The following is a 16,638-nucleotide window of genomic DNA, read 5'->3' on the forward strand; positions in this document are numbered from 1 at the left end:
GTTGTAGAATGAGAAATAATACAGAATAAGGAATTTTTTCCATATATTAAATCTTCTAATTCTAAATTGAATTCTTCTCTCTCTTTCTCTTTTTTTTTCTATTTATATTTATTCGCATGAATATAATACGAAAAGTGGAAAGAGGTGGAAATAAATTATACACGAAAATACATATACTTTTTGCTCTTGTATTGACTGCACTCGGTCGTTATCGATGTGCCATTTTTACCCAAGTTGAAGGGCCAAAGCAACTTGTTGGCGTGCCGAAAAAGTTTTTACGGAATGCCTGCGACTAATGCCTATATAGCCAAACTCGCAGCTTTGGCCACGAGAAACAGACTACAGTTGGAAACACGTATATTCTACTTACTGCGGAAGTACAAATGTTTCACAGCACCTTACCATACTTCCTTCGTACAATACCCTTGAATTACCCTAGCTCTCATATCTCGTTTCTTGGTATTTCAGCTAAGGAGGGTATTTAAGTTGCTTCGTTAAAAACTTTCGGGTTACCTGACCTGACTGTAAATATTTTTGCGCGATCTAGGATTCTAGCGAAGTGTGAGAAATACTCTGAGATTTTATTTGAGAAACAGTGGAAGACGTGCATATGATACATATTAATAAGCGAGCTTTAAGTTGTAATTCTAATTCAATAATCTTTGATATTAAATATGTATTTTCAATATGTAGTACCTACATATCTGAAATAATAGAATTGATATATTAAAGTTTACAATATATGTATATTTAACATATGTCTCCACCTTTTGGTTGAAATCATATTTCTTATCTGGTCATAAGTTGGTTTTATTGTCCGATTACAAATCTGTACAAAAAGAAACAATCTAGTTAATGTCACATATCTCCTTGCTATATGTCGACTTGAAATAATCTTGAATAATTTTGATGCAGACTACTCATCGCATCTTCTGCATTGTTCCAACATATCAATCCACGAACAAGATAAATCGGATGATTCAGATATATTTCTCTCAAAGACAGTTAATAAAATTCCGAGGTAGGATCAGGACTAATTGTAAGTATAGGATATACGTGTCGGATACTTTAATTCGTCCGATATCGCCTCATGCGTTTTAATTAAAACTTCTCGGCTTGAAAAGAAACTTTGATCGATTGCGAAGAGCGGATTACTTAATTCTGTAGAAAAAAACGAATATAAAGGAGACTCGTCCTGTCGGACAAATCTTTCCTTTCCGTTTACTCCCGGATAAGCATACTTCCTCCCTTTTCCCGCATCTCCTCCACCGTCTCCCTGTCTGAAAGTTACACTGACAGGATCCAGTCGGAATATCCGAATCAAGTCTGCGAACAAAGGGAACAAAAAATTATGGGAAGTTCTCGCGAGCGCCACATTGCGCCGCGCCGCGCCGCGCCGTTCCGGTATGATGTTCCGAAGTCGAATTTATTCGCGGGTTAAAGCGTAAAATCGGCCACCGGCAGGCTCGAAACTGGCGAAATCGTATTACTCGATGAATATGCAGTACGATTTTGCGGTCGAAAGTTTTCAGTCGGTTGTAACTCGCCGTGCTGTTTCTGCTTCTGCTCGCACCGTAGTCCTAGACTGACGGCGACGGCGACGACGACGGCCGAGAGATTTGCAGAGACGTATTCTAATTAGGGCAAAAAGCGGAATACATCACGCGGCTGTTCCCTAAATCACATCCGTACCCGAAATACCGTTCGGCTTCTTAATTGGTTCCTTTGCCGTCGCTACCGGGCACTGCGGCAAGATATCATTTAGGATCCAGAAATTAATTAAGAATCGCGTATAGCGAACGACGTTAGTGGTTATAGAACGTTAATATATTTTACTATTCTTATTCTTGATCTTTTAGAAATTATATTTGTAGACATGATGAAAAAGCAAAACTATTTGTCCTATTTTATTTATATATTTCGTTATTTTAGAAATTTATCTGACTAAGTAGAATTAGATTTTAGGATTTTATCCATTCGAATAACGACAGGCGTTCGAAGATAATTTGCCTTCCCGGGACATAATTCGATTTCTCTATCGTGCTAAATGTACCCTCGTTACTCAATTTCCCGATCGAGCTATCGCTTCGAATTATTATCTAATTCGTTATATTCGATAAAATCAATTGCCATCTATCGGTTAAAAAAAAATCATACACAAATGATAAAATTAAATTGTTACGAAAATTGGAAAGATATTTGAAATGTTTGAAAAACTATAACGTTTTTTACGTATTCTTGTGAACATTTAAAATTTTTCAAATATTATTTGCAGTGACTCTTTTCTGCTGTGTGAAAAATACGTTTCGAGTCCCTTGATAAACTTATCAATCACGATAAAGAGAGTTCAACGGAAAGTTCGTGTTCTCGTTTTCTTGAAAAAAAGTATAGATGAGAGGAAATTCTTTGCGAGAATACACGGCTTAAATGTGCGCGTTTCGTTGAGGCGTGACTAGCCAAAATTATCGAGGAAACTGGAATTTCCCGGTCGGCCATGAAACGTCGTAAAGATATAACATAGCGCGCTGGAGAAGAAGCTGAATATAGCTTGTTCAAGGATTTCTGCTTGGCAGTATGCAGCTGCAGCTCCTGTCGTAACCTAACCTACCTTCCCTGCCTACCTTACCTTCTCGCCGCTCCTCACCTTCTTGTTGTTTCGTACACTCCATGTCTCTCAACGTTGCCTCAGGGCCACGAGGTGGTCGGTTTAAACAAGGAGACCGAGTCACGGCAAGCAACGTTTAATTTTTTTTTTTTTTTTTAATTGAACGAATAATATAATGTCCCAGAATTAGAATTGCGGCTGACCTTTCTCCGCTAATTCTTTTCTCCGCGAAATAATTCAGTGCTCTATTTTCTACTCGAGCTTTTTTTTGTTCTTTCCGCGCGTATACTGTTACTTTTCTCTTCTGTAGGATAATCTGCGCACTTTCACACAACGGTTTCGGTTTATTACCTATTAATTATACATTTCTCATTTTTTTAGGCATTAAATCATATAGAAAATTAATATAATTATTAATATTAAAGATTATTTAATTTTAACTTAAAATTATTTGCGTCTTTATTAATCAACAATTAAAAGTGTAATTATTTTATGCAATTGTAAGAAAGTTTACGTTAATATTAATGAATTTTTTCTTAAAATCGATTGTGTACGTAGCGCTTAAAATTAATTATTTATTAAATTTAATAAAGCACTGAATGCCGATAGTCTAGAATTGTACATTTATTTTCTTTAAAATTTGCGCAATTTCATCTAAGCACATGCAAAGTTTTATGTCTCCTCCATCCAAATTATACATCTGTATTATCACTCAACTGTAAAATCCAAAAATCCGATTACCTCAAGCCCTTTTCGAATATAATCGCAATTTATGTACAAAGCGTTTATTGCCTTGCAAGATCCATTTACCTGTTTATCTTGAGAGGATATATGTGACTTTAAAACAATGCAGATATTAGGAAATACAAAATTTGGGAAACGTAGCCCAAATTATTATTCGTCACTGTATCTCAATGTAAGGATTAATAATACCGTATATGTTACCCTCTCAGTCGGAATAATAATACGTACGCCAATGACAAAGAGACAAGCCGAGGTACATCATCATTATTATCACGAGAGTGTTGTCATGGGATTAAGATTCAACCACTAGCGGCGGCACTCATTTATTCCGCTGAGATCGCGAAAAATTCAAAAAGATTTAACGTCGCATTACATTTAATTCTTTAACGCGTACAGCTCACGCGATATAAATTATCCCTTAAAGTCGACTTTAACGTTAAGACGACTTTACATTTTTCGCGGATCCGGCTCTAAATCTGCCGAACGAAGCGCGTAACTCATAAAATTAATGCGATACGAGGGAATTATTAAAACGAGTCTCTGCCTCTCGCGCGAAAGCATGAGATAGTGGCGGTATTCTCCGAATCGATATATGTCTCCTTCTCTCTTATTAAAAGTAAGGGGATCGAGATCCGTTAAGTCTCAATTTTCATGCAAGAGTATTAATCTTTGGTTGACCTCTAATCGGCTTTTGTTATACAAACTTGCATACTTCGCAGTGTACGTGATGCGAAGTTGGTCGAGACCCGAGGTACTAATGTTTGCTCGATCTTGTCTGTTTCAGAGATTGCAATGGTCCAGCACCGAGGCGCATCGCGAGCTTTGCTACTTGAAAGGGCGCAGCGACGACGAATGCCAGAACTACGTACGAGTGTTCGGCAGACAAGGCCCCGATCGTTTTCTCGTTTGCGGCACCAACGCCTACAAGCCACTCTGCAGACAATTCACGATCAAGGTAAGCTTATAAGTCCCAAAGCACATAGGGTGATTCTTAGTTGCATGTCGAAACTTCGAGGACTAAATCAAAAGATGTTTCAAGAGGAAAACGCAATTCTATATATGCTTTGCACATGTCATAATAATTTTTTATGCAAGTCTTTATTTTCAAGAAAATAGATTTTGAAAATTGAATAACATGATTAACGATATAGCTTTCTCACTTTCAATAACTTTTTATTACATAAATCACGTATATTACAATCAAGTGCATTGCAACAACGAATAAAACACGATCGTTCTATTGGAAAAATAATAGAAAATTATTCAAGTTAGAAAGTTAAAAAGTTAAGTAAACTTTTTTATTCAATATTTTTTGTTTGTCACAAATCAAAAAGTAAAATAATGTTTAGTCCAATATAAAGAATCTGTTTTATACTTTACACTCTAGATTTAATTGAAAAATATTGACATGCAATTAATGATCCCTATACTTTTCGACGTCGACACTCTTTCGCCTGTCAGTGAGTCGAGAAAAATACGAAGCGTATAACGTATCGTATAAAATCAAGTGATATTGCGAGCGAATCGGTTAATGTGTAGAAGAACGAGCGATTGACTTCGACAGGTAATTTTCTCGGAGGGATTCGAAAACGTTCCCCGGAATTTAACCGCGCAATTGGTAAACCACATTTAACCCTTCGTGTTTGTAGAATATATACGGGAATGAGACGCCCCAGGGTTACCGCAATGGCATCGTTATATCCGTAACGGTATTGCTAACATTTCCTGAAAGTTTCATGCAATTCCGGCGCATGGCTTTCAAATTACATAACGCTTTCGTCGTGCATACGTGCCGGACCTGGAACCTTTATTTATATTGAGTTGCAAAATATCGTAACGTGGCGGTAACTAATAGTTATATTTTATGAAATAACACTTCATTTCGTTGATCAGTTACGTTTGGTAAACATTGTGAGCTAGGTGTACAATTAAGTAATAACGATTACTAATCTTTGCAGTTACAATACGTTAGAAAGAAGAGAGAGAGAGAGAGAGAGAGAGAGAGAGAGAGAGAGAGAAGAGAAAGAATAAAGGAATAACACACAACAAAGCTTTTAATTTCTTAATAATACAATAAAATTTTTTTTTAATACTTTGCACAAGTAAGATGTAAAATCTTGTACAAGAGAAGAAAGCGCACACACATGTTACGCTCTGTTCAGTCAATGTATATATATTTAAATGTAATTTGTTCATTAAAAGGACAGAAATGATAATACAGTTGAAAAATTATCAAAAGCATAAAGGGAAAAACGCGGAAACTCTGTTTTAATAATTTTCTGCCTTGTTCTCAAGTACCTCAATTACTCGCTCTGGCAGTAATTTATAAAGTCTCTCTGGAATTTCTTTTTATTCTAATCTTACCCATTCTACCTCGCACGTCTTTGATTCATTAATAGCTTGAAATTGCTTTCCACGAAAATATACAGTTTGTGGCTTGTGCTAACATTCTCTAACAATCTGCAATAATATTCAAATCCGGAAAACGTGCTGACCATTGGAAAACGTTTTCACAGAAACGTTTTCTTTCAAAAAATATTATTTTACAACTTTTGCTGTGTACACTACAGCATTTTCTCTGTTAGACAATAAAATTCGCTCTGGCAATACTAGTTTTTTTTTCTTTTCTGTCTCTCTCTCTCTCTCTTTCTATTTATTTTTAGATTATTTTAAACTAATAACAGCAATTATTCGGTATTAGATAAATTCAAAGTTAATCCTTTCATTATATACTTATATTTCGATACAAACCATCTTCATTCATTTACTACCATATCTGTGATAATTTTTATTAATTACATAATAACGTAAGGTAAATTGTGATAATATTTGTCAGGATTATCTAGATTGCATGATTCCGTTTCTATAAGATATCATTTATTTCCGCTTTTTTTTCTTTATTGGACATATCTCTTGTAAATCGCAAATAATCGGCTTGGTATCGTGCTGTCAGTGCCGGTTCTTTTCTTAATCGTTTTTTATTGAAGATACTCAAACTTGTGAAGGACGTGTCGGACATTTCTGATATTAATTCAAACAACAACTTGTTGAACAATTTTTATCGAATATGCGAGTTAGAACAACTCTTAAAATTATTTTTTTAAAAAGAATTATAAGAATATTTTCTTTTAACCACATTTTTATTATCTTTTAATAAATTATAAATAAATAATAACTTTTTCGATTTTTTTATGATGATTGAATTTTTTGAAATAGAAGAGTTATATCACAAAAAGTTGTTTTAATCACAAAAATATAACGTTAATCTTTTTTCTACTTTATATCTTTTTACATTCTGTAATTTCTTCTTATCAGATTCGCAAACATAGGGTTCTTTAACTTAGAAAGAAGGTCAAGACCTATACTTATTGATAATTATCTTAGATAAATCGTCAAATAGTCGTTTTCAATTATTATTACTTCAACAAAGTTCCAATGTAACTAATTAAGATTAAGGATCTATTTGAGTTTGATTCTTTTCTTCTGGATTTATTCGACTTGGAAGGCAAAGATTTCCCGTCGCAGTTAGTGATCGTAATTAATTCAAGACGTGTAAACGAGTAATCGAAAAAGGAAAATGATTAACACCACAGCGAGTTTTGCGGACGGGTGCTCTCAGCTGGATTTAAGTAAAGTTACGGATCGGAATAAGTTCTCGATGTGCGCTTATACATGTAGAGCGAACGCAGCAAGACGTCGCGGCGCCCGGCGTCTTAATAATGGCACGTCGTGGAAACGCGTCGTCATGGCGAAACGACGACCAAGGTGGGCGGTGGATAGTAAAAGGAAAAAAAAGGAAAAGTGGCACAAGGGCGTGATTTATCTGCTCGTATATCTTTTTCCTTCTTTTCTCCTTTCTCTCTCTTTCTCTTCTTTTCTTCCGATCTCGAACAGATGACGAGATTGCTGCAGGTGCACGGAGACCAGGTAACTGGTATCAAGGCAACGAGATAAGGCTATATCTTTGTTCAGATGCGTTTACCTATGGTTGAATCTGCGCTTAATATGCGAACAAATTATGGCATTATAAAATAAACAAAAAAAAAGACAAATTATATATTATATTTATCTGTTGAACAAATATTCTTGACAATTAAAATACAAAAGTATTATAATTGCCTAAAAAATATTAATTATTAAATATTCAGATTTTGAGAATTATTACAATATACATACTTTATATATATTAAGATGAAGATTTTACCGCTAAATTCTGTTGCAAGAGAGTAGTGCAAAAAAATACTGCAAACATTTTATCTGAAAATATTTGTTCTCACAAAGTTGTATCCGCAGATATTTATACATGAAAATTGTTATTAACGTTGGTGGGCTTTACTTTAGAAAATAAAGTTGCTATGTATATACAGATTATATGATCAAGATATTAAAAATAATCAAAATACGCTACCCCGTCTAAATATCATTATTTCTTCTTTTTAAGAGTTAACGATCTCTTGTATATGCATCTTTGATAATTGTGGCTATCCAATTTTAAGAATAAAGAATCTTCAAAATAATATGCGATCTTCTCATAAAAGAAATAAATAGACAATTAGGATTAGACATTTACGTCCAACACCAAGTGTAAGTAACGGACGCGAGGATTAACATCGAAAGTGCACGTATGTGTGCATCGATCGTATGTGTGCGCGAATGGCAGTGACATACGTGGTATGAGATTCGAATGTTGTCGAGATCTTCTTGAAGTAATCAACCGGTGAGGCTTCCAAAGTTCTCGAGTAGAGAGGAAGACGTATCGATGAGTCTTCGTGGAAGTAACTGGTGTCTCCTTAGGACATCGCGATACCTTATCATTCCGCTTGCTGAGCGAAAGGAAATTTATTTTCCGTAATACCCTTCGATCAGTGATGGAAAACTGATGCGCCGCCCTCTCACTTCTCGCACGCGAGCTCTAATTCACGCGTCCACGAAAGCCAGCAATTTTTATTTCCGTATTATGCGCCATTAAAAACTCATCCGCTGCAACCGCGTGCACGCTGACGAATAAATCATACGCAAAGTAGGTCTGCTTTTCGCCGGAAGTTTTCAGTAAACACGCAAGATTTACGTCACGAGAACTTCTGCGAGAAAAAAGAAATCGAAAATTTCACCGAAATAAATTTTAACGCACGGTTCGACGACGTGACGATGCAAGATCGCGCTGTTTACAATTGCAACGATCAATACGAAGCAAGATACGCGAAAAAAAATGGCGCGATATTCGCGACAAAACTCGCTTTGCAGACGGATGATTTTGCCGTACAAGGATTTTCTACTTTTTCGTCACTATATTTGCTACGCGAACACATACCGGGGTACTTTTCACTTTTTTTTTAGAATTTATGAAAGACTTATGTGCAATGTAGAAATAAATTTTAAATAATAAACCGCGATAGAGGCTTTTAAACTCGATAAGCTATTGCTATTTATTCGCATAGAATAAAACATACGCTACTATAAAGAGTGAAAAATATTTTGCATGTTTTAAAGTCGAGATTGAGCATTCTTTCTAATCTTTCTTAATCGTCACAAACTTCAAACGTGCAATTTCACTCATAGTTTATTAAATTCGCAGCGGATTATATTGAAGATTAAAATTGTGTTATGCGATTACGAAGATTGGTGCTCAACTAATGAGGATCGGTATCTTTATTAATCGAGTTATTATGTTTAAACTTAGATGATAATTTTTAACTTTATCTTATGACATAAATCATCCAACTTTACAGCAACTACGAAAGTATAAATAAGAAAATTTTGATATCTGAAAAATAAAAATAAGAAAATTGTTGAAGCTGTCTGATAAGTTATACAAAATATCTAAATTTTCTTTATTTTTTAAATAGAATATTATATATCTTTATTCATATTTTGATAGAGGCGAGCTATGATAGAAATAAATTTATCATTTTATGGTAGTATGATCGAAATTTATGCAAACTGATAATATTAATTTTGAAATCCATTTTCTCATAAACAAGGTTTTATAAAAATATTATACATATATCTTTGACTTATATTTTTATATATAAATCCCTCCTCTTTTCAACCATAACGATCATAACGGATCATGCCGTTTATCAACGTATCATTGCTTAGAAAATACATCATAATTGTTAATTTAATTCTAACAAATGACAATTTAATGATGCTAATAAATAATAATGTAATATTTGTTACGGTAATGGAATTATTTTATTCTTTTGACATTTTCCAGCTGCATTCAGTAAAAACATATTCAACGAAAGACATTTTCCAATATTATCTGTTGGTATAATATACAATCGAAAACTCTTTGTGTAAAACTACATTGAAAATATAAAAGACAAATCTATTACGTTAAAAATTTGTTAATAAATAGCCATAAAAAATCTATTAAAAAATTTATTAATATATAGCCATAAAAAATCTTTTTGTAAATATATGGAAGATATAAATCGTGTATTTGCAGATATTGCGGAGATTAAAAACGATTATTATTCGCGTAAACAACTCAATAGTGGAATATTTTGAAACGGAATTTTCAAATAACACAAACCAGATTAAATTAAAATATACAATATTATTTGGAAATGTAATATCATGATGTCTTTAACAATCTTGAAATACATCCGGAAGATATCTCTAATACTACGGGAAGTAAAAGTAACACTATGAACTACTAATTGAGCCGGGAGCAAAGCGCGTTCTGGTTATGAAAAGAAGATTAAGTGCCACAAAGAATGCAACCGTAACATCATTTTGTGCGATTTTTCTACGGTCCTAACCAAGAATTGATTTTTTTATGGTAATCATTACCACACTACCGCGCTGTTAATCAACAGTCCGGTTAATATCGTAATAACATATTGATGTAAAAACATTTTTTTTGCAGTATTAGCGATATTGACCTGTATTCAATTATAATTCAATACCAAATATATATCACAAATGATTGGAACAACATTTTCATATAAATGTCTATAAAACAATTTATTACAGTATGTGAATGCAGAACTTGGAGGATAGATTAATTGCGAATATATTTTTTATTCGGCAAGATAACGAAACAAAACGCAGAGAATTTTAAGTAAATTGATTGTTGTAGATAAATATCGATTCCATTAAATCAAACACGTGCTTGAATTGTAATTTTAATGTTCAAATATAGATATATATGTGTTCGATAAATCATTTTACAATCGGTGGGAAAAAGTGACTGAAAAGGTAGAACAATATGAAAAATAATGAAAAAAAAAATCAATTTTTGTTGTTTTAAAGAAGATTAGAATAAAATAACCTATAAGTTCAAATAAAACAATGTAAAGAATAAATTAGCAATTACAGTAATCTGCTGTTTGTACATCTCTAAAGGAAAAAGGATTGTCGCGTTAATGAAAAATTTGCTGACGTAACAAACTTACTTCTCGCCTAAAATATTGTAATGATTTTTTTTTCATCTTTATAAAGCAAGTTTGTACGTATCCGCAGTAACATGAATCTTTTATGCCACAAAGCATATCCAATCGACGCACTCTGTGCAGTCGATGGATAGCTCAATTTTTACTCGCAACGGAAATACGCGCTCGCCACGATTTCGACGTGAATTCGAACAAAGCTAATATCTCACAGTAATCGAATAAATTTCCAATTCTAGCCGCCTCATTTCATGGCATTCTATTATAGAACGACAATGAGACTATATAGCGAAGTCGTGATGTAATGAAAGATGGATCCAAAGTTCGTCGATATTTCAATAATCCAACTGTCGACCGATAATTCATCATAGCACACATTTTAAGAACATTTAAAAAAGGAATTTGACATAAAAATATATCTCTAAAATAAAAGTTGTTTCTTTTTCATCATGAAAATGTCAATCGTTCATAAATAACTGAATAAAAAAATTACTCAATCTAATATATGTATATAACATTGACTACAAAGATAATAAAATAATAATGTGCGTAAAGATGAATAAAGATCTTTAAAAATATATAATCTTTAGAATCTTTTCTTCTATGTTATTTTATTTTACATTCCGCTATGAATGCGAACGAAGAAATATTTATATGTATTATATATTTTATAACGTTTTGGAAAAAGTTTGTGTGGTTTCTGTTATAACATGTTAGAAAATTTTTCTTGTAAATATGTAAAATAAATATATAAAGTATGATCTATTGATTGAGTTCGCTGAAGGAAATATATAACAGAAACTTGCGCGTATTACGTAACGCTATAAGCATCCAATTTGGACGGAATTCCTTTAAGCGTCAGTCTGCTCTAAGAATAACCGATCTGATATCCCTCGACGAAATCTGAAGGTCTCGTGATAGAGTAGTAAGTGGAACGGATCTCAATTGTCGTTTCCCGCCTAATTCTCACGTCCAGCCGAGAAAATTCGACCTGTGACTTCTATTCGAGTCACGCGGTCTGATATGGCATCCGAATGTGAGAGTCGTCTCTTTTGGTCCATCTTCTTCCTCTCCCGAGTCACTCCTTCCGCCTCGTTTTCAACCCTCACGGTCACACCTTCTCCTCTCGTCCTGCCGTTGTAAAGCGCTCTCTCGGTACGCCTTTAATACTCTATTCCCAAAGCATCTATTTCCTGGTTGTGGCAGTCCTTTAGAATTTCTTTCTTTTCCCGCGCTGCGCTCTCGCTACCGCTTGTCTTTGTGTTCCGCCGGAATTCATTCGTCCCATGCCATTCCGCACGAAACACGGCAGTTTAGTCTCTTTCTGTCTCGCTTTATCTTTATTTTTTGTATTTTTTACGTATACTTTTTTCGCATTACTCCGCCCGGATTCTTCTCCTTTCGATACCTTTCAAAATATGCGCGTGGCACGCAATGTAAAATTTGTCCAATGCACCAGACCAAAATAATTTGTATAGTTGCATGCAGATATAAAGACATGGTACATAGTTTCGAATTTTTCAAAAAAATATGAAAGTTTAAAGTAATATATACCTACATATGTATATGTAGCATCATATTTTATTTTTATTTAACATTTATATAGAAATATTGATATAATCTGGCTATAAAAGTTAATTCATTTAGTATTGATATTTAGTTTCACGTGCATACGAAAAGGTTAATATAAAAATTATATATATTTTTTCTCTCAAAAACAAATAAGTTTGTTAAATTTTACACACATCATTAATTTAGAACAGCAATATACTCCATAGTTTTATGCCGAGAAAAATCATTTTTATCTTTATTGATTACGCCCAAAGTTTTGGTGTAAATTTTTTTGTCGGTATCTTTTTTTTTATTTGAATTTTGGATGTACATACCTAAACTTAACAATCTTTAAACAAAAAATACAGACTATCTGTATTCAACTAGAATATTTTTCTTCCTCCTATACATATATTGGATATATTTTACATTGTGTGATGAATCGATATTTTTAGAAGAACGCTTCGTTATCCGAGTTTTATTCTGTGCTACCACTCATGTAGAATTTTTGTTGATATCGCATATAAATGCAAAAAATTGGGTAATTATACAAGTTGATTCGCATGTATAATAGAAGGTGTTAAGACGCTTATTTGACAGTTCTTATTCTCTCTCAAGTTTTGAGCCGAGATTTTTATCAAATTATGTACAGACATTAATAATTTTGTGATTATTAATTACAATAACAATACGATAAAGGCAAAGTTTCTTTCACCACTTAAGCATATCTCGGAAGCATGAATAAATAACTTTATTTTTTATTTAATTTTACATGATCTTTACACGCTATTAATTCCGTAATTGGATACAAGAGATTCAGGATTTATCATAATTAAATAATAAGAAAGCTACAATAAATAATTAATAGTATCTATTAAAAAATAATAGTAATTACTTGTTAAGTCTAACGCTCTTTCTTTCTGTCTTCATGTATGACTGACCTATTTTCACTCGAGCTACTTTGATACTTGTGCAGGGACAGTACCTTTTGAAATTTAACATGCGCTTGCTAAATTATCCGCACGTTGATGCGCCACTTACATCCTACATTTCCTTATACCGTGGTCCTTTTTCATCTTCTCCCGTATCTTCTCGACTCCCGCGTTCTCTACGGTGTCGTTGGTGCGAGTACGCGGCGATGTACATTCGCGCGAAAAATCGGGCAAGTACTGTACTATCACATGTTATACCCGCTTCGTTCCCGCCGTTGCGCACGTACGCTACGATAAGCTGCTTCCTCGTCATCAAGAACCGCGACATCGCATGTATTTTTATGCCGGTGATGCCCCGTAGATAAGCTCAGCCAACGAAAGTGTCCAACGAGATATTTTTCGCTCGATACTCGCGAATGGAATCGCTCCGCTCCGCGGAACTTTATATTTGCTCTTGTGTCGTAGATGTGTTTCATATACACGTATTTACGATACGCTAAATTACTTGCAATATACTAGGAAATTTATTTAGCTTACTGCAAACTGTTGCAGCAGCAAAATGGAATCTCATAAATAAATGCACGCAAAATTTCCATTTGACTGGCGCATCATGTTTTTGCGACAAAGCTTTCGATGCTTACGCGGTATTGATTTTTTGTTGGCGAAAATTTAACGAAACAGTCGAAAAGGATGCGCGAGACAAATATTAAAAAATTAAACAGCTGGGCTGAATTGATTTACAGATATTATTTCTAAATGGCTAATTTCATTTTTTCAAATGAATTTTGACTGAATAGTTCGAAGTCGAGAAAAATATCTAGAGTGAAAAATTGTTAATACGACAAGCAATGTATATTCAAACCAAAAATTTTCTTAAAAAGTTAATCTTGAATTTATTAAGAAATCTGTTATTAAAATATAATATAAATATACTTGTCTCTTACATTATTGAATTATAATTTTTATAGTATATAATGTCCTTCTTTTAATCAATAAAGTTACGACAAGGCCTATCATATTTCAGAGGGAATCAAACGCAATATGATAAAAAAGGATCTAAACGCAGGAATCGATATTGGAACAAATAAACGTATAGTTTATACGTATCTGTCAAAAGTTTGAAATGCAACTGGAAATATACGTTGGAAACAAAGTAACTTTTTTTGTGAAGTGTATTCATGTTGAAAACTCACGCTATCACGTATCACGTATCCAATTTTACGTCCCACAATTTAAATTTCAACCAACCGCTTTTGCTTTTTTTATATATTTTGTCTGAAGTTTCTTGGCTCTTTCTAATAGTAACCTTTAAAAAAATATAGTATTATTAAGCTTTTCTTAAACAAAATTTCTTAGTACGCTTTTTTTAACTGCGGCATATTTCAAAAATAATGACGATAATTTGTAAAACATTTGTGTAACAAATATTCTTCACGAAATAGTACATTTAGGATAGTTAACATTTCAAGAATCGTTATTATAACTTTTGGGGATAAAGAAACGCGCGGTCCACATTCTAACGCTACATAATATCTTAATTGATGAAACTAGTTACTAAATTAAAAATATACCACCATTTTAGTCGAGCTGTATTCCCTAACGATGCTGGACATTGTAAGACCTAATAGACAGTTTGTGCAGAGAATATTGATTGAAATCAAATTGTACGAGGACCGCGTTCATTATTTGAACGTTCTGAATTTCTGAGCGAACAAGCACAGAGTATATCGCCGATTCACGCTGACTTAGCATTTATCGGATTCCTTCCGACCAAATTTGCTTAATGATTCCGCATCCTTTCCAGAAATGATCCTCAGAATTTTCCCTAAAACAATTTATGCGTAAGTGCATGTTATGTCACGAAAATGCGCACAATGCGAAGATTAATGTGATCCAATAATGGACGTTGCCGATAAATATCATATCATGAGATTTTGATGTCCCTATAATTTCGATTGATACTCATAATAATAAATCTTATCGAATAACCATTTGAACTTAATGGTTTTCCATTTTTCTGTACTGAAATTCGATGCTCCCGAGCATTTCCGTTGCGGAGCTTTCAAACTGTTTCCTGTTGTACTCTCTTTCCTTATCTTATATATCCCGTTCAAAAGCCGCGATGAATTTTGGCCGATATCTCATTCGATATAATAATTTTTCCAATACGTAAGAGAGTGTAATAAAATGCCTGCATCTGAAAATATTTACTAAATAATACTACGTTTTATAGAACTAAAGTTTTTCTCGATTTTACCATTAAATACTATATAACTGTAATAAAGAATTTTAAAAGACAAGTGTTTCTTTCTATTCTAGAGGTCTTGAAAAAATAATGAGAACGCGTGTGTTCTCATGTGGAAACATTAGCATTCGCAGTGAAGTATTTTCAAAGTAGTCAAGAGACATTTTGAAAATTAAAATATTATTCTTTAAAGAATATTTATTTATAAAATACGAGAATTAACTGCGGAATTAACATAGAAAATTATAATTGTTTATTTCGAGTGTCTTAGACATTTTTATGTAAAATGTGAAGTAAAACTGTGGGAAGAGCGATATTACAACAGCAAAAAAATGAACGCAATTCTGATAATAAAATTATACTGAAAACTGAAATATTTAAGTAATAATTGTTAAAATTGATGCCGAAAATAATATTCTCAATTATAAACGTCTAAAATTGTAACAATAAAATGATACTAAAAATGGAATATTTCGAATTAGTAGTAACAGTTAAAATTGGTGCCAAAGATGATGTTCTCAATTATGACCTTAAAAAGATTGTATCGATCTCTATATATTCTATGACAAATATATAGGGACGATGTGAACGAGATCTGAATATATATCGGTTGCTATATTTCGTGCGCTTTTAGTGTTACTCTTGGAGCGACGAAGCTATTCCTTTATTTAAACTTTCTTCTATCATGAATGCATTTGATGCAAATTTGAAGTTTCTCATGTTCTTGCCATATTTTCTAACATGATCTTACACAATTTTTGGCACTCAGCCGAGGAAATATTCACGCCTACCCTTCACATACACACATACACGTGGTGCTTACGGTCATCGACTTATACATTTCCAAAGTTTTGCTTGAAGTGAGAAAATATAAGTACTTTCCACGAGCTGGTTAGACGCTGTACTTTTCGATCCTCTTGCTCTCTTCTCCCCTTGCCTATGTTTTTCGTGTAGCGATACAACTTACGCGAGCGGAAAATGGTCGAAATGTTATCAGAATTATTTCAAATAGGTACAGTTATCTGAAATGTACGATATATCATAAAGTATATCATATATCTTAGTTATTTCTAGGCTTATTTATATTATAAAACATTTTTTTAATGAAAATTGTGTGGCAAAGCTTTCTATTGTTTAAAATAGATTTTACATACATACACGCGC

The 16,638-nt window shown here is 33.3% G+C and overlaps 1 protein-coding gene across 2 annotated transcripts in view; it reads left to right on the forward strand.

The window, feature by feature from the left end:
* LOC112452455 (semaphorin-1A-like) overlaps positions 1 to 16,638 on the forward strand; it is a 216,668-nt gene that overhangs the window by 153,377 nt on the left and 46,653 nt on the right. For both annotated transcript variants that reach the window (XM_025012677.1, XM_025012676.1), the window contains exon 5: positions 4,134 to 4,304. In XM_025012677.1, the coding sequence (XP_024868445.1) occupies positions 4,134 to 4,304 (171 nt within the window). The remainder of the gene's footprint in view (positions 1 to 4,133; positions 4,305 to 16,638) is intronic.

Source organism: Temnothorax curvispinosus, unplaced genomic scaffold, assembly GCF_003070985.1.
Source record: "Temnothorax curvispinosus isolate PA1 unplaced genomic scaffold, ASM307098v1 QBEX01003408.1, whole genome shotgun sequence".
Classification (NCBI taxonomy): Eukaryota; Metazoa; Arthropoda; class Insecta; order Hymenoptera; family Formicidae; genus Temnothorax; species Temnothorax curvispinosus.